This window comes from Lithobates pipiens, unplaced genomic scaffold (genome assembly GCF_037356315.1).
Source record: "Lithobates pipiens isolate NorthernLeopardFrog02 unplaced genomic scaffold, aLitPip1_a1.2 Scaffold_1, whole genome shotgun sequence".
Taxonomy (NCBI): Eukaryota; Metazoa; Chordata; class Amphibia; order Anura; family Ranidae; genus Lithobates; species Lithobates pipiens.
Genome location: NW_027507685.1, coordinates 120998654 through 121023470, shown reverse-complemented (window position 1 = coordinate 121023470; position 24817 = coordinate 120998654). Strand labels below are relative to the sequence as shown.

The following is a 24817-nucleotide window of genomic DNA, read 5'->3' as shown; positions in this document are numbered from 1 at the left end:
TAGTACATCTAATGCTGCGTACATGCGATCTGACTTTCCGGCAGACTTGGTCTAGCGGACCACCAATCCATTGGACAGTTCGATCGTGTGTGGGCTCCAGCAGACTTTGTTTCCCCAAAAGTCAGACGGACCTAGAAATAAAACATGTTTCAAATTTATCCGACGGACTCAAGTCTGACGGACTAAAAATAGGGAAAACAGTTCGTCTGTGTGCTAGTCCGACGGACCAAATACAACGCAAGGACAGCTATTGGCTACTGGCTATTGCACTTCCTTGTTTAGTCCCGTTTATGTCATCACATTCAAAACTAATGGACTTTCAGACTGACTTAGTCCAGTCGTGTGTGGCCAAGTTAGTTTTGTTCAGAAAGTCAGTTGGACCTCTGCCAAAAGTCCTTCGGGAAGACCGTCGGACCTAGTCCGTCGAAAAGTCCGGTCATGTGTACACGGCATAACAGTACCCTCTCCCCAGACTGACAATGTTGTTACTTCATCTAGAATGCAGACATCCTAAGATAGGAAGTGTGTTACTTGCTGAATCATCAAGTGATATAAAGAAAAAAAAGCCTACAAAAGGAAAACGAATGCAACCACCACATCTACATATTACATTTTTGTTTTTGGGTGTAATACTGCTTTAATTTTAATACATACTAACTAAGATTAAACAGTATATGGAAGTTCTATAGATTATTTCATTGTGTGGCACTGTAAGGCCTTCTTAAAACACAAGGTATTCCTGTGTCTTATTTCATCGCATATCCCAAAAGTTAGAGAATTATCACTCATATCAGGACAGTGGGCAGAGCCATGCAAGTCATTGTTTTTCACCCCTCTGGTGAAATGCACATCTAGAACCACTGGTGTAGAATGCAAATATAGCCTAACATTATAAATCCATTTTTATTCCAAATTACATACAGCTGTTTCAGGCTACTTGGGCATCATCAGTGAAGTGTATAGTAACCATGGCTTCTATGGATTAGGGCTTGGGGACCATAGGTGAGTGATGTTTTATTCTAGTGTTAAGATTTAAAACGTGTCTAACATAAACAGAAGTATAACAAATGACAATAATAAAATATCTCTGCCTATGATCAGCCAGATATAAGAAATCTCGTCATAGCGGCGCTCCTATCAAGTTAAATACATTAACTCACTGACAAGATGAATGAATAAACTAACTCAGATTAATATTCAAACGGCATATAAAAGGGGCTGATATGAAAAGGCTGGAAACAAGTTCATATGTTGAAAGATATGAGGTATCACTCGTTTTGGATCTCTAGGCAATCTGTTGGTGTGTGCACCTACACCGCGATCCTACAATACATACCACACGCCCCTCTGGGGTTTTAACTCACCGAAATTATGTTAAAATCAGGCCTCATATCTCCACATTATCCTGCCAGATCTCTCAGCACAATCGCATTGGAACACTCAGAATGTGGATGTCCTTCCAGGTAAACACGTCTAAGATATCCTCCCGCATACACTGAACGATCGCACCAGACGATCTCAGGCGATCAGACCATCCATAGACATAGGAAAAGATAAACTGCACATAGAGCAGTTACGTTTTTCAAAGGTTATTGTATATTTCTAAAAAATCTTCTATGAAAACTCTCCAGAGTCATACATAAACTATGTCCCCGATTGGTTAAATAGTAAAGTGTCAGGCAGCATGTAACACTTACTAAATTGGTATTTCTTATTGGAATTTCGAAAGCACTACATGAATGCTGCGGGAGAAGTTGCAATCCATTCACCGCTTCCAGTGTCTCAGTTCAATCAAGGGGAACATACAATCACATTCTTTCCCGGTCGCCGTGAGATCAAACCCTGACCGGTTTTGTCGTACTGGTAAGTGAACCAACAATGCACTAGCTTAAAGGAACCTATTTAGAAAATAAAAAAAACAAACCTTTACAACCCCTTTAAATACATTAACTCACTGCCAAGATGAATGAATAAACAAACTCAGAATAATATTCAAGCGTCAGACAAAAAGGACTGATATGAAAAGGCTGGAAACAAGTTCATATGTTGAAAGATGTGAGGTATCACTCGTTTTGGATCTCTAGGCAATCTGTTGGTGTGTGCACCTACACCGCGATCCTACAATACAAACCACACGCACCTCTGGGGTTTCAACTCACCGAAATGATGTTAAAATCAGGCCTCATATCTCCACATTATCCTGCCAGATCTCTCAGCACAATCGCATTGGAACACAATGTGAATGTCCTTCCAGGTAAACACGTCCACGTTATCCTCCCGCATACACTCCTTCGATTTCCCTTCCAAATGTTTTTTTTCTTTGTTTTCTTTGTCTGAATTTCTCACTTCCTGTTCCTCCTCAGTAAGCTGTTCAGTAAGCTGTTCTGGCTGACTAAACACCACTCGGATGATGGTGTGAAGTTTACTGAGGAGAAACAGGAAGTGAGAAATTCAGACAAAGAAAAAAAACATTTAGAAGGGAAATCGAAGGAAAAGGTAAGTGAACCAACAATGCACTAGCTTAAAGGAACCTATTTAGAAAATAAAAAAAAAGCTTTACAACCCCTTTAACTTGATAGGAGCGCTGCGATGACAAGATTTCTTATATCTGGCTGATCCTTTAGGCAGAGATATATTATTATTGTCATTTGTTACTTATTTTTATTGTTTTTTAAGCGGCTGCTATATGGTATATACTGGGAGGAACTGGTTATAACAGTATTTTCTCCTCTTTTCTTAATAAACAGAAGGGTAACTCATATTAATTGCCCCTTTTACTTTGCAGGTCAAAAATGAGCTTTTGCATCCAGCTGGGTATTGTAATACTGCCCCTGTGTTGTATTAGGACCCTGGCTTCCAGATGTTTCCTCTCCATGTCCCTTCGGGCAGATTACACTGAGGAAGGAGACATCACTCTGGGGATGATCAATCCAATACGTGCCACTTTAACTCAGGCGTTGCCAACCTTCTCCAGTTACCCTACTCCAAGGTTGTGTGACTTGTGAGTATTATGATAGGCTGTACACTTGATTGAAAACTACTGGAAGGGACAATGATGTCATTACAGCAAACAATGAATAATAATTACAATACTACTTATTGTTAATGAAGATGGTTTAATTTAGCGATGCCCAACCACCAGTCCATGACCTGTTGCTAGTTTACTGTTGACTCATGCTTACCCAACTTGTCAGATTTACAGCTTTAAACATAATATAACAAAATGGTTCTGCTTTCTTTAGGAAAGCAACCAGGTGGTATTTCAAATTAAAAAGGTTGGAAAGGGTGATGATCAAAGAGTTCATTACCTTTTGTGAATAGGTAAAATCCGAAGCTTCTAGTTTTTTCCTTCCAGTGTGAGAAACAGACATTTTCAAGGCAAGCTGCCATGTTTAAAGTTTTGGCATATAGGGGAGGTTTAATAAAACTGGTGCACTCAGAATCCGGTGCAGCTGTGCATTGTAACCAGTCAGTAAGTACTGGGGTAAAAGCCCTATGAACCCTACAATGGTGGACTAAAACAGCCATAAAGAGGAGACATATTAAAATGTTAATAATTTTTTTGTACAATTTTAAAATCAGAGAAAGACCATGCAGATGACACCAGATCATTTTTTTTAATATAGTATATTGTGCTAACCATTTACAATGTTTTATTATGTGTATTGTCTAGTCCCCTCCTATGTTGGGTGAGGGCATTTTTTTTTCTCTGATTTTAAAGTTGTACAATAAATTTATTAACATTTTAATGCTGTATGTCTCTTTGTCTAGACTTTCCTGGATGAGGCCTAAGTGCAAGTATATTTTTTCCAATTTAGTAACCAACCAGCTTCTAATTTCAGCTTGTTCAGTTAAGTTTTGACAATAAAACCTGGAAGCTGCTTCAGATTCTGTGTGCATCAGTTTTAGTAATTCTTCCCTGTAATGTAACACTTTTTTTTAATGGTAAATGCAGCTTAAAAACTAGAATTCCCCTTCACCCTGCTAGACAGTGCAGTCCAAAAATGGAGGGAGTGAACAAGGTTCTTATATCATTTTCTAAGCTCCTGCAGGTAGAGTAATCTAAAGGGATGTTGTGGAGCTAGGCAACTGCTATCATCTGTGTAAGCATCTACGCAGCTATAACAGCAGCAAGGGTGTCAATTCTGTAGTGAGTTGCCCTACTAAAGGAGGTGTTAACCCAAAGGTGCTGGCAAGATCAGCAAGTGCTTACAAAATGTTCCAGGGTCTACTTAAAAAAAAGAGAGCCCAACCTTACTGGTATGAGCTGCCTGTATTTAATTTTACTGTATGACTACAGAAATACATCAACATTTTAACTACTTGCCGCTCAGTCACAGTAGATTTACTGTGACCACGTGGCAACTGCAGGCTCAGCAACATAAATAAACATTGCCGGCTTGCTTCCAGGTTTGGGGCTGCTAACACACACTGTGTTTGGAAACAACGCGATTTTGTCAGCAGGGATCAGCCAATGATTTATGGCTGAGACCTGCTGATCAGCAATCACAGCACCGAATCCTGTGTTTACACACCGAGCACACACAACGAGCAAAGCAGGGACAAAAACAGACACATCTCTTAATAAAAGCAGCACATATTACACACAATACACTTATTAGGCACACAGTTAACTACTTGATTGGCCCTAGATTTTAACCCTTCCCAGACAGTGTCATAAGTACAGTGACAGTGTACAGTATTATATCTGATCACTGTATTAGTGTCACTATCGATGTTAGTGTCAGTTAGTGTACCTCCCAGTGAGGGTCTGTTTGCTCCAAATTGCCTGTCACACTATCACAGTTCCACCATAAATTGCTGATCATCACCATTACTGATCACCACCATTACCATAGTTGTGTAAATTGGTAAATTGTATATATATATATATATATATATATATATATATATATATATATTAGGGCTGTTACTGATTAATCTTTTTTTTTATAGTTTTTTTATCGATTAACCACTTAAGGACGGCCTCACGCCGATGTACGTCGGCAGAATGGCACAGCTGGGCACAAGCATGTACCTGTACGTTTCTCTTTAAGTGCCCAGCCATGGGTCGGGAGCATGCCACCGGTGGCTCGCTCCTGACCCGGTCCTGAAATCCATGACCAGGACCAGCAGACCCGATTGCTGCTGGTGTCCCGCGATTGGGTCACAGAGCTGAAGAACGAGGAGAGGTCTGTGTTTCTCAAATCCAGTCCTCAGGCCCCCCCAACAGGTCATGTTTTCAGGTTTTCCATTATTCTTCACAGGTGATTTGATCAGTTTCACTGCCTTAGCAATTACCACAGCCGTTTCATCTGAGGGAAATCCTGAAAACATGACCTGTTGGGGGGGCCTGAGGACTGGATTTGAGAAACACTGGTGTAAACAAACCTCTCCCCGTGCTTCCTACTGTGGCTGTCACCGATTGTCTTTCCCTATATCAGGGAACAAACAATCGGTGATGTCACATGCCAGGCCACGCCCCCTACAATTAAAAAAACACATAACGTCATACATAACCCCTACACTGCCCCCTTGTGGTTAACTCCTTCACTGCTAGTGTCATTTACACAGAAATCAGTACATTTAAATGGCACTGATTGCTGTATAAATGACAATGGTCCCAAAAATGTGTCAAAAATGTCCAATGTGTCTGCCATAATGTCGCAGTCACAATAAAAATTTCTGATCACCGCCATTAGTAGTAAAAAAAAAATATTAATAAAAATGCTATAAAACTTTCTCCTATTTTGTAAACACTATAACTTTTGCGCAAATCAATCAATAATCGCTAATTGCGATTTTTTTTACCACAAATATGTAGAAAAATACGTATCAGCCTAAACTGAGGGAAAAAACTTTTTTTTATATATTTTTTGGGGATATTAATTATAGCAAAGAGTAAAAAATATTGCATTTTTTTTTAAATTGTCGCTCTATTTTTGTTTATAGCACAAAAAATAAAAACCGCAGAGGTGATCAAATATCACCAAAAGAAAGCTCTATTTGTGGGGAAAAAAAGGACATCAATTTTGTTTGGGAGCCATGTCGCACGACTGCGCAATTGTCAGTTAAAGCGACGCAGTGCCGAATCGCAAAAAAGTGGTCTGGTCTTTGACCATCAAAATGGTCCGGTCTGTAAGTGGTTAAAGAAAACATTATTCGGTAGGTTGCTCACTTGTGAATATTTTTATGGCAGGGCGGCATTGAAGATTGAACGTACCTGTACGCCAATATGCCTGCCCATGCCATTCTGTCAACGTACATCATCGTGCGCTGGTCGGGAACCGGTTAAGTAAGTGTAAACCACAATGTCAAATGACTTTATTGTTCATATGCAAATTGTCTGTATGAAAACTATGTAATCCCTTTTCTCTACAATAAAAACTTGTTATGGAAAAAAAAAATAAACTCAGTGGTGATCAAATACTACCAAAAGAAAGCTCTATTTGTGTGAAAAATTATATAAATTTAATTTCTGTACAGTTTTGCATGACCACAAAATTGGCAGGTAAATTAGCGCAGTGCTGAAAAATGCTATGGTCATGAATGGTGTAAAATCTTCCAGAGGTTAAGTGGTTCGATCAGGAGTTGTGTTTGTTTCTCTAGGTAAACATATGGGTAGCAAAAGTGTGCAAAGACAATGATAATATGAGTGTTTTGTAAAGTACCGTATTTATCGGCGTATAACACGCACCGGCGTATAACACGCACCCCAAGTTTAGCAGGGAATTTTGTGGAAAAAACTTTTAGGAGGGAAATTTAAGGAAAAAAAACTTACATTTAAATGCCCATCAAGGCAGCCTTATCAGTGTCCTTCCGAAGCCTCGTCAGCGTCATTTGCAGCCTTGTCATGCAGCCTGTCCGCATTGCAGCGTTGTCATGCAGCCTGTCCTCATTGCAGCCTTGTCATGCAGCCTGTCCTCATTGCAGCCTGTCCTCATTGCAGCTTGTCTGTCTTAGTGCATTGAGCGCTTATGTTTTTAAAAATGGCGCCGCCGAGATGTCCCATGTATCTTGGCGGCACCCGGAAGTTCTTGGCGGCTTTCGGCCACTCTCGAACCTTCTCTGCGGCTTTCGGCCACTCTTGGAACTTCTCGGCAGCTTTCGGAGGTCCGAGAGCGGCGGAAAGCCGCCGAGAAGGTCCGAAAGCCGCCGAGAAGTTCAGAGAGCGGCCGAAAGCCGCCAAGAAGTTCCAAGAGCGTCTGAAAGCCGCGAGAAGGGCTCTGGGCGGCTGAAAGTCGCCCAGAGCCCAAAAAATTGTGCTGAAATCGCGGAGTATCGGCGTATAACACGCACCCGTGATTTTCCCCTGATTTTAAGGGGAAAAAAGTGCGTGTTATACGCCGATAAATACGGTACTTCCTATTTCTTACTTACATGTAAGTTAGGTCTTGTGTAGATAGGCACATGCAGCATGTTAAAGTGTGCATGGCCTGCAATCTAGTGATGTCCAGTTCATGAACGAATCGTTCTTTTGAATCGATTCTTTTCAGTGAACTGGATGTATCGATTCATCTAACTGAACTGATTTGTTTGAAACAGTTCACTATGCACTCAGTACATAGCAGAGCAGGCCTGGTAATATGATCCTAGAGTGAGAGAGCTCCGCCCCTCCCTGCAACCAATCAGCTGACTCAAAGCAAAGTGACACTCAGGAACTGGATACAAACTTAAAGCGGAGCTCCACCCTAAAGTGTAGCTTCCGCTCATTGGAACCCTCCCCCCCTCCGGCGCCACAATTGGCACCTTTCAGGGGGAGGGGGGTGCAGGTACCTGTACAGTACAGGTATCTGCACCCACTTCCGGCATAGCTATCTGCAGAATCTGCGGATATTTATGCCCCTTTCCGCAGGTCCCCCGCTGTCTGCTGGGAAACACACGGATCCCAGAGACAGCGGGATCATCCTTATTGCGCAGCGCGACTCGCGCATGCGCAGTAGGGAACCGGGAAATGAAGCCGTGAGGCTCCACTTCCTGATTTCCATACCCAAGATGGCAGCGGCAGCACCCGAGAGACTACCGAGAGATCGGCTTTGGGTGCCGACATCGCAGGCGTGCTGGGCGGGTAAGTGTCCTTGCTGGCTTTTTAAAAAAAAACAGCGGAACTCCTGCTTTAAAACAAGAGTTAGGAGTTCACAGTACACCGAGTTAGAGAATCATACAAGTTACCGAGTTAAAGAATCATACAAGTTACCGAGTTAAAGAATCATATCAGTTTTTAGAACACAGTACACTGAAAGAACCATGAGTCACCACCAGTAAAACAATACACTAAACCAATGAGGTAGCAGCAGTGATAAGGTGGTACGGACAGCCTAAGGCCCTTTCACACTCATGCGACTTGTCCTGCGACTTGAGACTGCAAAGTCACACCCCGTGATTTCCAACAAGTTCAGTTCATATCTGTACGACTTCAATGTAGTTTTTGTACTACTTTTGTCCGACTTTGATGCGACTTGCGGCAGAGACCTCAAGATTACACAGACATTGCTTCAAGTCGTGGCAAAAATCATGGCAAAAGCACTTGACTTTCAAGTCGCACAAGTGTGAAAATAGCCTTAACAATTGAATTTTACTACCAGGGGTACTTTGCCCATGGTAGTGGTAGTAAAATCTGATCATCATTCCTGCGCATGCGCTGTAAAGGCTACGGGGAAATCTAACGGCTAGCAATGTTAACTGTGAAGTTGGCCCATCAGAATGCAGTTCACATGCACAAAAACCCACTTTTCATTTAGGCTCCATTTCCACTTGTGCAACTTGTCCTGCGACTTTGTACTCTATGATTTCCGATGAGTATTATTCGTATCTGTGCAACTTCAAAGTAGTCCCTGCACTACTTTGGTCCCACTTTGATGCAACTTGAGATCCATAGACCTCCAGAATACACAGGCATTGCTTTAAAGTCGCATCAAAACTGCAGCAGAATTGTGCAACTTTCAGGCTGTGTTAGCCTGAAAAGCCTGAAAGTTGCGCGATTCTGCCGCGAATTGAAGCAATGCCTGTGTATTCTGGAGGTTTATGGACCTCAAGTCACATTAAAATGGAACCAAAGTAGTGCAGGGACTACTTTGAAGTCGCTGTGACTTGAAGTCGCACAGATATGAATGGTACTCATTGGAAATCGGGTATTTCTTGTCATGCAACTTTGCAGTCCCAAGTCGCAGAACAAGTTGCACAAGTGGAAACAGAGCCTAAATGAAAAGCGGGGTTTGTGTGCTTGTGAACTGCCTTCTGGGGCAACTTCACAGTTAACATTACTATCCATCAAATTTGCGGAAACCTAGGCTCAGGGCCAGTTCACACTGCTGCATAGTGCAAAATTGCATGCGATTTGCACTGCAGTGCAAATCACAGGCAATGTCAGTGCAATGTGATTTCAGCCATACAGCTAGTATGGCTGAAATCATATCGCATTCGGACTAAACTCACACAGGACCCTTTTTTTGGTCCGCACCAGAATCGGATCGCATGGCACCCATGCGATCCGATTCATGTCCAAACTGACACTTTGCAGTGCGACATGCGAGCTGAAATGGGGGTGTCATTAACATTGTATGACACTCCCCAGCAGATCGCATATGTCGTTGTGAACTGTTGTGCGAGTCTGGTGCGATGCAGGAACCCGTAGTGTTCCCGCATTGCACAAGTGTGAACCCAGCCTGACACAGCTGTTTGTGTATCACCAAAATTCATGGCACTGAGCTAATCTGACAACAATAGGCTTGTGCTGTGCGCCGATGAACTAAATCAAAGTAAACATTACCAGGACCTGCCAACCTTCTGTGTGAATCAGTCTTCTGATTCTAATCATTTAATATGGTTGAATCAGAGCTTCGGTTCACTTGCTTGTCAGTAGACTCAGCAAGTGAACCGAAGAACCGAAGAATCGATTCATTGAATCGGCTCATTTCAGTGAGCAGTTCAAAGTGAACCGATTCACTTTAAAGATCCGGACTTCCCATCACTACTGCAATCTACATTTTTGAGAAAGAGATTTTAAAGCTTTTTAAGTTTCTTTTTAAGTTTGTTCTGACCTACCTCTGACTTTCTTCTCAACTGCTTTAAGCTATTTTGAGCTGCTGCTGCATTCCCAGTGCTTGTTGAAAACAAATGCCCTTAAAGTAAAGGGCCACCCTGAAAAAAAAAATACATTAAAAATTAGAAAAAAATCATTAAAAAAAATGAAATTTTTTTTTTTTACTTACCAGAAATGCCTGTTGCTAGGCACATCATCCTAATCTGCCTCTTCCTCCTCCGCGGAGATCTTCTTTCTTCTCTCCTCCGTGTGGCGTCTTCTGGGTAATGGGTCGCGCTGTGTTCTGGGAACTGTGTGTCCCAGAACACAGCGTGTCCCATTCACAAAGCGCTGTGCGACTCGCGCATGCGCAGTAAGAAATGGGCAGTGAAGCCGCAAGGCTCCACTGCCTGTTTCCCTTACATAGAATGGCGGCGCCGGGACCCGAGAGCCGAGGGATGGGTCGGCCTCGGGCGGCCGACATCGCGGGCGCCCTGGACAGGTAAGTCGGCTTATTAAGTCAGCAGCTACAGTGTTTGCAGCTGCTGACTTTTAATTAGAATTTTTTTTCAACCAGCCCTCCTCTTTAAAGTAGAACTATAGCAAGTTTTTTTTCTATTTTAGATCAAGCAAGGGAGGGTTATAACCCCTGTAATTTTTTTTCTGCCATCTGCATCCCATTGCAAATATTTCTCTTCATTTTCTGTCCCATAGTGAAACAGGAGTGATAGGAAATCCGTGCAAATTAGGGGAATTCCTTGGGGACCCCCAGATTGCCAGAACTAGTGTCCCCATTGGAAGATTTCCCCACTATTACTTTTCTGGGGACAACCCAAAATTTGGGATTTTCTTTTACTGTCACTTTCAATGATAATGGTAAACAGGACAAATAGAGAGGGAGAATCTCCTTAACAAGGACACCGACAACAATATCAACTAGCAGGTGTTCTAATCCATCTCGACTCTATTTAAAACTAAAAAATAGTTTTTACCTTTTGTTATATTTTAATATAAACCTTATATATCTAGTTTGAGAACAAGCCAGCAGAAGATTGGAACACACTATAATTATTTACTGAACAATGAATTACTGAATTTCTGAAATTTTTCTTCAGGTTCGTTTCAGAGCTGTATAAGTCAGTCCTGGCTTTACTATTTGCCACCAAAGAAGTCAACAACAATCCAGATCTCCTGCCAAACATCACACTGGGGTTCCAAATGTATGATTCCTGTTTCTTCGAGGCCGCTTCCCTTCAAGCTACCATTCAGGTGACATCGGGAGGCAGAAAATGGATTCCAAATTACCACTGTGGGCCACAACCTATTGTTCCGGCTATCATTGGCGATATATCATCTTCCTCACTGGCAATCGCAAGACTGCTGGGTCTATGGAGGTTACCTCAAGTAAGTGATTGTCTTCCAGCCTTGAGATTACAATATTTCCAAGTTATAGCACACTTTTCTGCTTATAAAATATTGAAAGGTAAATTGCAGGAAAATGTTAAAAACCTTGATGAAGAATGTAATATACTGTTTACCTACATACTCACTTACCAAAGCACATACCTTGCACACTTGTGATGCTAATATAGGTTCTCCTTGAAATTTAGTTGCTTGTTTTAAAATTCTTTAGTATGAGATAACACATTTATAGTCTATGGAGTCTCATTGAATGCTGCCATCATTTTTTTTTAATTCTTTTAATCTGGTATCTCAGCACTCTATCCACCTCCACTGAGTTTAACTCTTTTTAATGCACCCAGTTTTGATGGCTGAGAGTGAGACTGTTCAGTTGTTTAGGAGGCAGAAAAGCAATGGGGAAAAGGTCAAGCTGTCATTGTTCCTCCAAAGTTTCCCTATAAAAGCCATACTTTCCATAATTTCCACTGATGAGAGCTAACAAGTCTAAAATAACTGCACGTAAGTTAAATAAATGTCTGCATAATTTAGGCTGGATCTGCTTTCTCTCAATAGATTTGTGATCAGAGCAAAACACATAACTAAATACACTGGCAAGATGGCAATGCTGTTTTTTGCCGTTTGTATCCTCTGTGTGTATTTTCTTGCTAATCTTGAAAATTTGACTGAAGGGAGTCTTTAGAAACAAATGTGTCTTTTATCTCATCTAATTAATATTGTTTTTCATGTGTCTGCAGGTCAGCTATATAACTTCACATCCATCTTTAAGCAACAAACTGGAGTTCCCTTCGTTTTTAAGAACCACAGCCAGTGCTGGAAGTCAACCACAGGCTTTGATAGAACTATGCAAAAAACTGGGGTGGAACTGGATTGGGCTGGTTGTTTCCACGATAGACTACTGTCTCCAAGGAGCCATAGACTTCCAGAAAAAGGCTGCTACTAATGGGATTTGTATTTCATTTTTTGAAACAGTTTCATTTGGTCTCACTGATCCAAGAATGGCAGGGTTAGTAGCAAGCATCAATAGGTCAACAGCAAGGGTAATTGTTCTCTATTGTTCCCCTGCAGATGTCACCATGATATTTTTGGAAGTCCTTCAACAAAACCTCACAGGGAAAGTATGGGTGGGAATAGAATCTTGGTACACCACACCATTGACCCAGTATAACAAGTTCTGGAAGTTACTTAATGGCTCTATAGGGATTGCCAAGAGTAGAAAAGTTCTCCCAAATTTCTCCAGCTTCCTCCAGACTCTAAATCCGTCTGCTTATCCAAGAATGTTGTCCATCTGGCAATTCTGGGAGACATTGTTCAAGTGCAAGGGGACTGCTGATGTTTGGAATAATAGCATATTAAAGCCGTATGATGACAATCAAACATGTACAGGTTTAGAAAGAATAGTAACTGATGATGTCACAGAATTACATGACCCGAGATCACAAGCTGTATATATGGCCCACAATGCTCTCTATGCCATTGTTCATGCTCTTCACAACCTACTGTTTTGTAAATCTGATGGAAGTCCTTTCACAAGAAAATTTTGTGCTGATATGAAGGATATACAACCCTGGCAGGTATATATAGATGTATGTAACAGATAACTCATGTGAAATATGAACACCAGTATGTGGATTGTTGGATTGTTGTAAACCAAAACTTGAGAGCTTTAAATGTTAATGCTTTTTTTTAAAGTAATTTTTTAAATAATTCTACCATGAAGGTCCTTGTTCAGGCACTTCTTGGTATAGGGTCACAACTCTATGTCCTTGGCTTATAACTTTTATTTTGATACATTTTCATAAATGATCATTTCAAAATGGATTGGGATTGATTTATTAGAGACAAATACACAGTGGGAGTTTTAGGTGTTTCTGTCCACCTTTGCATGTTCCAGCTTCTTATGTTTATTTATTCCTCGTTTTATTGCAGGTATTTTTATAGCACACTCAGTTTATACAGAGCTTTACATATAGAATTATATATATATATATATATATATATATATATATATATATATATATATATATATATATATATATATATTGTACATTTGCATCAGTCTCTCCCATCAAGGAGCTTACAATCTAAGGTCCCTGACTCACATTCATACATACGCATACTAGGGCTAATTTAGATAGGAGCCAATTAACCTAACAGCATGTCTTTCAGAGTGTAGGAGGAAAACAAAGTACCAAAAGGAAACCCACACAGGGAAAACATGCAAACTCCATGCAGGTAGTACCATTTCTGGGATTTGAACCAATGACCCTAGGGCCCCTTTCACACGAACGATCCGTTCAGGCCCGCCTGTCAGTTTTTCAGGTGGACCTGAACGGATGCTCCATAGGGGTCTATGGAGCGTCGGATGTCAGCGGTGACATGTCCGCTGACATCCGACCCGCTCCGATCCGAAAAAGTGTGACGGAGGAAAAAGCAATTTTTCCCTCCGTCATCGGATAGGATCGGATCGGGTGACGGCGGACACTGCGGTCCATCGTCCCCCGATCTCCCATAGGGGAGAGCGGTGCTGTGACAGGTCTGTCCCTGCACAGTGTGCAGAGACGGACCCGTCATCTTCTGCTCAGCGGAGATCGCTCTGGCGATCCCCGCTGAGCAAGCGGACATCCACGGGGCGGATCAGGACTGATCCGCCCCGTGTGAAAGGGGCCATAGGCTGCTAGGCAGAAGAGCTAACCACTTAGCTACTCTTAATAATATTTCAAAGATAAAAAATTCAGCAGGGATGGTGGGAGCTCCTCATAATGGCAACATCAAGTTTTTTTAAACTCCCTTTATAATGAATCTATTGTTTCTTGAATGACATACTAATTTTAGAACAGTGGCATAATTTATAATGAAACCAAAATGATTCACTTTGACTGCTTTTAGACTAATGTGGGTCAAAGAAATGAAGCTTTCAACTTAAACTTTCAACACAAATACTTTTTTTTTATAACTATTTATGTATTTATTTATTTTAATATAGGGGAGCTATACTTCCTCATTACATATACTCCTTCATATCTATGGGTTATGCTACTTCCAATGAATTTGGTTTGTGTTTACTTTACTTAAGTAATGTGTAGCACATTTTTATTTATTTCTTCAATAGCTCCTTTATTATCTGAAGAGAGTTTATTTCATCAACACAGCTGGGGATGAAGTGTCATTTGATTCCCATGGAGACATCTACGGTTATTTTGACATTTTGAATTGGCATATAAATGGAAACAAAGGTCAACATGAGAATGTTGGGATCTTTAATGAACACATCAACAGCAGTGAAAAACTCTACATTAATGAGAGTCTCATCTACTGGGCTGGGGGACAAGGGAAGGTAAATCTTATCCAAATGTTCAAAAAATGGTCTTATCTAAAAAGTTCTTTCCTACTCAAAAAAGTAAATATCAAGGCAAAGCATAATTAATTTGGCTCTTTTATTCAAGGTTCCATCCTCAGTCTGCAGTTTGGTCTGTCTGCCTGGCTACTGGAAGGCACCAATGAAGGGTCGACCCGTCTGCTGCTATGACTGTAAACTATGTCCAGAAGGGACCATCTCCAACGGAACAAGTGAGGATACTGGGACATGCTTCACTGCCCATCTTTTACAATCAAATCTGATTATTATACTTTTATTGTGAGATAAAGATACAACCCTAATTCAAAAAAAGTTAAGACGCTGTGTAAAATCCTATATAAAAACAGAATGCAATCATTTGGAAGACTCATAAACCTATAATTTATTTACAATAGAAAATAGAAAACATATTAAATGGTTAAACTCAGAAAATGTACCATTTTAAGAAAAAAATAAGTTCATTTTGAAATTGATGGCAGCAAAATGTCTAAAAAAAGGACAAACAGTTAAGAAGTAAAATATTTTAAGTCCACCGGCTCACCATTGATTAAAGGTGTGGACCTAGCACCTAAAATGAACCAAGATTAATATCTAGGAATAAAGTTCCTACAACGGAGAGTGCTAATAAGGTACTTTAAGTAACCTTTAATAATAATAAGGAACTTTATTCCTAGATATTAATCATGTCTCAAAAAAGTTGGGACAGGACAACAATAAGCTGATCAAGTAAGTGATACTAACAAGGAAGAGCTGGAAGAACATTTTGCAACTAATTAGGTTAGTTGGCAACAGGTCAGGATTGGGTATAAAAAGAGCATTTTATAGAGTCAGAGTGTCAGTGTTAAAGATGGGCAGAGGTTTACCAATCTAGTATTACAAGAAAAATTAGACTTTAAATACGTTATCATCTACAGTACATAATAGCATCAAAAGATTCTGAGAATCTAGAGAAATCTCTGTGCACAAAGAATGAGGCTGAAACACAATATTGGATGCCCATGACCTTCGGGCCCTAAGATGGCACTGAATAAAAACAGGCATGATTCTGTGATGGTCATCACTACATGGGCTCAAGAATACTTCCATAAATCACTGTCTGTGAACACAGTTTGCCTAGCCATTCAAAAATGCAAGTTAAAGCTCTATTATGGAAAGAAGACACCATATCTGATCCAGAAACATTGTCTCTGGACCAAATCTAATTTAAAATGGTCTGGTACAAAGAAGACAACTGTTCTGTAGTCAGACGAATCAACATTTAACATTCTCTTTGGCAACCATTGGTGCTGCGTCCTCTGGACTAAAGAGGAGAGAGACCTTCAGGCTTGTTATCAGTGCTCAGTTCAAAAGCCTGCATCTCTGATAGTATGGGGGCCCATTAATGCACATAAAATGGGCAACTTGCACATCTGGGCACCATCAGTGCTGTAAGATATGTCCAGGTTTTAGATGCTCCCATCTGTGCAACAATGCTAAACTGAATACTGCATCTATAACAACAGTATAAGGCAGTATAACAGTCCAGGTGCTTAACTGGCCTACCTACAGTCCAGACCTTTCACCAATTAAAAATAGTTATCTCTTCTTGAAAAGAAAAACACAAAGAAGACCTAGAACTGTTGAGCAGTAAGAATGCTATGTCAGGCAAGAATGGAGCAATATTCGTCTCCCAAAAACTCCAGCAACTGGTCTCCTCAGTTCCCAAACATTTACAGAGTATAGTTAAAAAAAGGGAATGCTACACTGTGGTAAATATGGCCCCGTTTCAATTTTTTAAAGATGTGTTGTTGTCAGCAATTTCAAAATGACCTTCTTTTTTTATAAAAATTGTAAATTTGACCATTTTTAGACAGCTTTTCACAGATTGGTGAACCTCTGCCCATTTCTACTTATAAAACAATCTGGTATTGATTCACTAAAGGCAAGTAGGCTGTTCACTTCGTAAGGGGAAGTTGTACTGTGCAAGGGCATCTCCCCAGAGCTTAACTTTGCAAAGAATACCCAAGGGAAATTGAAAAAAACTTTATTTTTGCGTGCACATGATTGGATGATGGACATCAGCAGAGCTTCACTTCATTAATTAAGCAGTGGGGAAAATTCCATTGCAGAGAATGCAACTTCCCTTTAAAAGTGAATAGGGTGTTTGCCATTAGTAAATCAACTCCTCTGACTCTCTAGGATGATCTTTTTATACCCAATTATATTACTGAACTGTTGCCGATTAACCACTTCAGCCCTGGAAGATTTGACTGCTCAATGACCAGGCCATTTTTTGCGATACGGCACTGCATCACTTTAACTGACAATTGTGCGGTCATGCAACCTTTTACACAAACAAAATTAATGTCCTTTTTTTCCCACTTTTGGTGGTATTTGATCATTTCTGTGGTTTTTACCCAATTTTTTTTTTTTTTTTAAAAGCTAATTTTTTCCTCAGTTTAGGCCGAAATGTATTCTACATATTTTTGGTAATAAAAATCGCAATAAGCATATATTGATTAATTTGCGCAAAAGTTATAGCGTCTATAAATTAGGAGAAAGATTTATGGCATTTTTATTATTTTTTACTAGTAATGGCGGTGATCATAGATTTTTATCTGGACTGCGACAATGTGGACAGATCAATACTATAAAAATGCACTGATTACTGGGTAAATGTCACTGGCAGGGAAGGTGTTAACATTAGGGGAGATCGAGGGGTTAACTGTGTTCCCTCGTGTGTGTTCTAACTGTAGGGGGATGGGACTGACTAGAAGAGATGACAGATCGTTGTTCCTAGCTAGTAAGAACACACAATCTGTTTCTCCTCTCCTCACAGAACAGGGATTTGGCAAGCGGTTAACCTAATTAGTTGCAAAATATTCTTCTAGTTTTTCCTTATTAGCACCACTTATTTTGCCAGATTTTGTTGCCCTGTCACAACTTTTTTAGACATGTTGCTGCCATCAATTTCAAAATGACCTTATTTTTTTCTAAAATAGTACATTTTCTCAGTTTAAACATTTGATACGTTTTCTATTTTCTATTGTGAATAAAATTTGGGTTTATGAGATTCATTGTGTTCTGTTTTTATGGAGATTTTACACAACTTTTTTGGAACCCAGGGTTGTATAATAAATCAAAGCAAGGTCGACAGTTATAGGAAATAGGCAACCACAACTAAGAGTATCAGTATGTCACCAAATATAAGTACTTAGAGGACCTGTTCACTCTCCCAAAACAATGGCTGCTGCAGCAGGAAGTCATTCATTTAGTGTCAGTATTATTACCACCACTAAATGACAACATCCCGCTTTGGGTTGGTGGAATGTTGTCATTTAGTGCTGGTAAATAACAACAGGTGTCTTTGTTTGCTAGGGTGCGAACAGCCACACAGTGTCATTGGTTGCTAGGGCACAGGCAGCCACAAGCATCCTAGCAACTAATGATCCTGCTGACTTGTTTCAAATTGTAAATCAGCACACATCATGCGTGATGTCATTAATCAAATATGGTCATGGCCATTTTTGCTAATGACGTCAGTCAGCATTACTTGCTGCCTTGATGACATTCAGCAGCCAGCCAGCAAGCTGTCAGTTACGACAAGAGTACAGTTGGATAGGATTGTTGTATCAGATAGAGAACGACCTTCAGAGCATCATTCAAAGTAATTGACATTAAATCTACATCGATGGATGATATGACTTGCAATAGATTTACATTATGGGACATTTTTGGGGAGAATTCTTAAAATATAATTTGTCATGGGGAGCATGTGTGTGTTTTTTTTTACAGTCTATATTTTTTTACAAATGAGTAACAAAGGGTACTATGTACCTGATACTCATTCATATGTATATATCTGGGGGGCTCCCTTATTCTAAAGGAGGCTTCCTGTGATTCCAATGACTTCTTCCCGCAAACCCTCCCATCCACCCTCCCTCCCGTTGTTCCCATCAACATGGTTCCTTGCCAGATACTCTCCCAATGTTAAAGGCATGTGGCCTGGTATGGTTCAGGCAGCATACATGGATAAGGATCCAGTACGTATTTTAGAAGACCCCACATTATTGTTTTGTTTGGTCATGACTTGAAATTCCCTCACCACTTTATTTACAAACAGGAGCGGGCCAGGGATTGAAACTGTCATTTTTTTTTTCTTTTGAAATTTTGTTTTTGTCTTAGTACATCATACAAAGCAACCACCAAGTATGTTATTTAAGGACATTTTTAATATTCCCTCTAAGCCTTATTAGAAGGCCCACTCCCCAGCAAACAGCATTTTTTTAAAACATTTTTTGCATTGCCCCCCTGACAGTGCCAAGCTCCCCATGCTTTTGGTTTTACTGCAATGTCACCATCACAATATTATTACTAGATAATTTTATTGCTGCTTCCCTTTATTGCTTATAGCTCCTAACTCAAGGTAAGTCTCTATTTAAATGAGCAGTTTTATGCGTACTGGGTATAAACAACAGGGCAACTTTAGTTTAAAACCAATTTTATTTTAACGTTAATAACCAAAATAAAAGTTCACCATTCTGGAATTCTGTTGTCTGTATTATTGTTGTGTTAAGGAAAGAAATGAAACCATGCTACTAGCATTTTCAAATAAAAGGACAATAATGGCAGCCTACACACTTCTCCCAGTATGAAGTTTAACAATTCTAACCCTTCTTTGCAGATTATGTTGCTTGTTATGTCTGTCCAGAAGACCAGTGGCCCAACAGCAGAAGAAGTGAATGTATTCCTAAAGTCATCGAGTTCCTTTCTTATGAAGAGCCTCTTGGTCTAGTGATGGCCTTGTTCTCCATTTTGTTCTCCATCATCACTTTGATTGTTCTGTACATATTCCTAAAGTTCCGAGACACAGTAGTGGTAAAAGCCAACAACCGGAACCTCAGCTACCTTATCCTTCTCTCCCTAAACTTTTGCTTTCTCTGCTCCTTAATGTTCATTGGTTACCCTACTAGACTGACTTGTACTGTCAGACAATTTCTTTTTGCAATTACATTCTCATTTTGTGTTTCATGTATCTTGGCCAAAACTATCATAGTTGTCATTGCCTTTAAAGCTACCAAACCGGGAAGCAATTTGAGGGTATGGCTTGGTCTTAGGACAGCCATCCTCATTGTCACGATTTCCACTTCCTTTCAGATGATTATTATCCTGGTGTGGCTGGCTAGATTTCCACCTTTCCTGGAACATAACTACCATGTCTTGGTTGGCACCATCCTTCTAGAATGTAACGAGGGTTCGACTGTAATGTTTTACTGTACATTAGGGTATTTGAGCGTCTTAGCTGTCATAAGTTTTATGGTTGCTTTCCTGGCCAGGAACCTACCAGATCATTTCAATGAAGCCAAATACATAACCTTTAGCATGCTGACTTTCCTTAGTGTTTGGTGCACTTTTATTCCAGCTTATCTCAGCACAAAAGGCAAATATATTGTTTCAGTTGAGATTTTTGCCATCTTGATGTCTAGTTTTGGACTCCTGTGCTGTATATTTGGTCCAAAATGTTATATAATCATCCTGAAGCCTTCAATGAATACAAGAGAGTATTTAGCATCCACGTCAAAATAAATTGCAGCCCTTCTCTGTTGTTAGATCAAAAAAGTTTCAGAAATGATTTTCAAGATGTTTGTTTGTTTACAGACCTATTGTTTTTGCTACAATTAGTAGGGCAAGTTCTGAGAATAATCACAATACTATTACTTAAAAACACTCAAATTGATCAAAATGACCACAAAAAATACATGTAGGATAATGGAAAGTATTACATACTGCTGCTAATTAGTTGATTCTTTTATCAATTATAGTGACAAAAGATGGCAGTGCAAAAAGCAGGTACAATCTCATGATTTAAAGGTCTATCTGACAATAAAAATCTATTATTAAATGCAGCAAGTTTATATACCAGATTCTTTTCTTGATATCACCCCCTAATCTCCTGTACAGTAGCACCTAGACTGTGAAAGTAAAGGGTGCACTAGGAGCCAACCAAGGCCAGTATGGTGGTCTGAACTTATCAGAGGAGACAGTGGGGTATTTAAGCAGACCACCCACAGTGGTCTTTTGTTGTTTCCAGTGCACGGTACTACACTCTTCCAGCTCACCTCATGTTCGTTAGTCTGTGCATTCGATCACAAGTGCATCGCGGCTTCTCTATTTGCAGTCTTCGTCGTTGGTTCCCTCTCACTGTTGCAACCTTTTCGTAATATGTGCAATCTTGCAATTCGCTATGCTTCCTAATCCCGCATCCCTTTAGTTAAAAAACCTGCTGCTGAGTTGTTGTCGGTCATGTCCCAACATCATTTGGCACAGGCGTAGTACGTTTGTAGGTCTCTTCTGCCTTGTTTGTCATCTTATCTGCAAACATACAATTCATTTGTAGATCCGAGCCTCCAAGTCACTGTGGGTCCTTGTCCGATATCACTCAACATAGGCTTCACTGGTTATAGAATTCACTGTTCATGGGCTTGCCGTCTCATCCATTTGGAAATGAGCATGTATTGCTTGTACGGGTTCTGTGGCTGATTGAGGTAATATTTAGGCCCACCTTGTCTGCACCTTGATTAGCCTAGGAGGTTAGGTGGTTGGTTTGTGAGCTAGAGGTAGCATACACTCTACAACCAATTCGTATCAAAACCATTTAATACTACTTACTACCGATTCGTATTGGATTTGTTTCATATATTTATAACCAATTCATATCGGAGTCATCTCTCTTTACAAACTGATTCGTATCAGATATCATTGCATATGTTCGAACCATTGTTTCCCATTCATAAAACTGTTGTTACCGCATGCCATAAGTTCCTTGCATTATCCCCACTGCCTTCATTTAACATACCGTATCATTTGCATGTATTCGTACCTAGTCGGTTTCTCAAAAATCACTACCACCCGATAGTAAAATATTCTACACCCCATTCGAGTCCAGTCGCACTGGCGATGTAACGACTCATGTCACCCCACTGCTCAGGCTGTTTTGTATCAAGTCTGCATCAGCGAACGATTTGAATCCACATCACTCACTCACACTTCAGCCAGTTCCCGAATCTACTCGCACCAGTGACATAGTGACACCCAAATCCTCGGCTCTATATACCATGCCATTTTCAGCCCGATCCAATTCTAGTTGCATCGGAGTGACATTGCAGTGGCACAACGATTCAGATCCTCTGCACTACACTCAACATCAAAACCATTTACTCCCTCTTCAGCCCCATCTGAATCTAGTGGCATTGGCATGACATTGCAGCATCACAACGATTTGGATCCTCAGCTCTACAATCAACACCATTTACTCACTCTTCAGCCGATCCGAATCTAGTCCCATCGGCGTGACATCGTGGTGGCACAACAATGCAGATCCTCGGCTATACACTTAACACCAGTTACTCACTCTTCAGCCCAATTCAAATCTAGTCGCATTAGCGTGACATTGCGGTGGCACAACGATTCAGATCCTTGGCTCTACACTCAACACCAGTTACTCACTCTTCAGCCTGATCTGAATCTAGTCACATCAGTGTGACATCGCGTTGGATCAATTCGGATCCCTAGCTGTACATTACTCTTATCAAGCATAAACATACATATCTCACTCTATCTATTTTTACGTTGTTGCGGTTGGTCATTCCTACATGCGCAAATTCTGCTATCTTTGTTTTCGCCTTTCTGATAAGGCTGCTTACTTGTAATCGTTAAAAGCATTTCTGCCAGTGGCAATTCAGCCATTCACCTATTCTCTGTCGCTTCCCCTTCTAGGTCAATAGAGTTTGAATTGGTCCATCATGCACCAGGTTTAGACAGTATTCCCGTCAGGTAAAAAAGAAAAAGAAAAAAGAAAAAAAAGAAGTGTGTTAATTAAAAAAAAAAACTTTTAATCAATTTCCTATGTCACCTTACTACAGGTCCCCAGTCAACCCAGTTCTCGATCCCAACCAGGACTTCACAAACTAGGGCATCGGGTCGGGTGTGCAGTACAAACAAGGGATCCTCCCTTGCATTTCCCTTAAGTACTCTTTCACGACATGTTTTACTTCACATACATGATTCGAGTTGCTCATGTGGCGTTAGTAACTACCACATATTTCTGTGCACTTCACTCTCTTTTCAAAGCGAGATCCTTCACCACACAAATAAGGTCATGCAACGGCAAGCTTGCTGTCAATGCAAGCGTTAGCAGGCCGAACATACGTCAATAAACTACAGATCGCAACTACAGATTGCCCCTTTTCCAAGTCACCTTTAACCATCTAGTCTAGTCTAGTTAGTCAGCCTTAATGGACCATCCGAGGACATGTATTCTAATAATCTTTGTTATTGTATGATTTGTCCGCGCCTCATTGTTCTCACATCCCAATTTTTTTTTTTTAAATGTATATTTATTGAAAAAAAAGGATTTTCGTACAACAGATGAATTCGTACATATTGATACAAATAATCAAGATTGATAATGTAACATCATCAAAGAAAACCGCCGCAGGCGGGAAATAGACTGTTAACATTTCAATACAGCACGTCAAAAGGTAAGAAGAGAAGGACACACCACGAATCTACCAATAAAGATACATAGATAAACCAAGAGATATATTTGTCATTGTGGGAGGGGTCATGGAGTATAAATCCTAAGGCCAAACCTGAGAAAAACATTCCCGAGAGTAAATGGCCAAAAAATTAAGGTATTGTCTCAGGGTTAAACGTGGAAATGTCCCACTTGTCCCATATTTTAGAAAACTTGGGTAGAAAATCTTGTACCAACGCAGTCATACGTTCCATCCTGCGTATGTATGCAATAGCAGAGATTAGCTGCGGTTGGGACGGAGGGGAGGTGGACAACCAAAGAGTAGGAATCGCTCTCTTGGCAGCTAGAAGAATATAGGCTGTCAATTTCTTGGCGTGTTTAGATAACGCCGCGATAGGCAGGCCTAACAAGTAGTGTTTAGGGTCTAATGGAATATCTACCTCCAAAACAGATTGTTGTAGGGATTGGACCATAGACCAAAAAGGTACAATCAAAGGGCAGCTCCAGAAAATATGGTAATGGGTGCCCTCATCTCGTAGGCATCTCCAACACAACTTAGATACGGAATGATCATATTTATGTAACATTTCAGGGGTTTTGTACCAAAACATTAGTATCTTATAGGCCGTTTCTCTCTGCTCCACACATCTGGAGACTCTAGAAGGGTCCAGATGTCCTGCCATTGGGCACATCCCAATTTTGAACTCCCTAAATACCCTCAGAAGAATTTTCCCTTAAAGCGGTTGTAAACCCTTGTTTACAACTTTATGTTACAGGTAAACCTATATTAAGGCTTACCTGTAGCTAACAAGGATATCTCCTAAACCTGCACGGTTTAGGAGATATCCCTGTATTTGCATGTGCTGACGTCATGCGGCACATGCGCACTTAAGACAATTGAAGCAATGGCTCTATATGGTGTTGCTTTAGTTGTACTGTGCCGTTCCCACGCACATGCGTGGAGTGATGTCATCATGGCTCAGGCTAATCACAGCGTCGGAGCCGCGATACCTGAAAGTCACATGTCGGCGGTTGGAGGGTGAGACGTGCACCGATGCGGGGGCTTCGATCTGAGGTAAGTGATACATAATTAGCTAGTATGCTATGCATACTAGCTAATTATGCCTTTCTCTTGCAAGGTTTTACATAGTTAGTAAGGTTTAATAAAGACACCAGTCCATCCAGTTCAACCTGAGTGAGTGTCTACAATTGTCCCTATCCTTGTACATTGCACACTCACATCGTTTTTTGTTTTTTTATTTTTTTGCTGCGGGTTTACTTCCTCTTTAAGTATTCGTCAGTCGACCTAGCCATTCAAGCCATCATTAGCATAGGAGTAGGTGTTTGGTGGTCCAAAGTATAAAGCTCAGATGCTTTCAAATTACTTCCCATCGAGCCATCCCTCTAGTGATGGCAAAGAGATTAAGTGGGAAGGCTTATATCATAGTATCTGTGTAGTGTGAGTACCTGAGTGTTGTCTGAGTAGTGTGTGTGGATCGTTAGT

General features: G+C 40.5%; 1 protein-coding gene across 1 annotated transcript; it reads left to right on the top strand.

Annotated features, from left to right (window-relative positions):
* Positions 1 to 1371: 1371 nt before the first annotated feature.
* Positions 1372 to 23801, top strand: LOC143987375 (extracellular calcium-sensing receptor-like). The gene is made up of 7 exons (XM_077486046.1): positions 1372 to 1463; positions 2786 to 3001; positions 11137 to 11425; positions 12178 to 13014; positions 14553 to 14777; positions 14887 to 15010; positions 19462 to 23801. The coding sequence occupies exons 1-7, from the start codon at positions 1372 to 1374 to the stop codon at positions 20361 to 20363; spliced, it is 2685 nt and encodes an 894-aa protein (XP_077342172.1). The 3' UTR covers positions 20364 to 23801.
* The last annotated feature ends 1016 nt before the right edge of the window (positions 23802 to 24817 follow it).

Bases quoted from the DNA above. Each gene is read 5' to 3' on its own strand.
- LOC143987375 (XM_077486046.1), top strand. From the start codon at position 1,372: ATGTTAAAATCAGGCCTCATATCTCCACATTATCCTGCCAGATCTCTC. The intron at 14,778-14,886 runs GTAAATCTTATC...CTTTTATTCAAG, and splicing joins GGGCTGGGGGACAAGGGAAG to GTTCCATCCTCAGTCTGCAG. The intron at 15,011-19,461 runs GTGAGGATACTG...CCTTCTTTGCAG, and splicing joins GACCATCTCCAACGGAACAA to ATTATGTTGCTTGTTATGTC.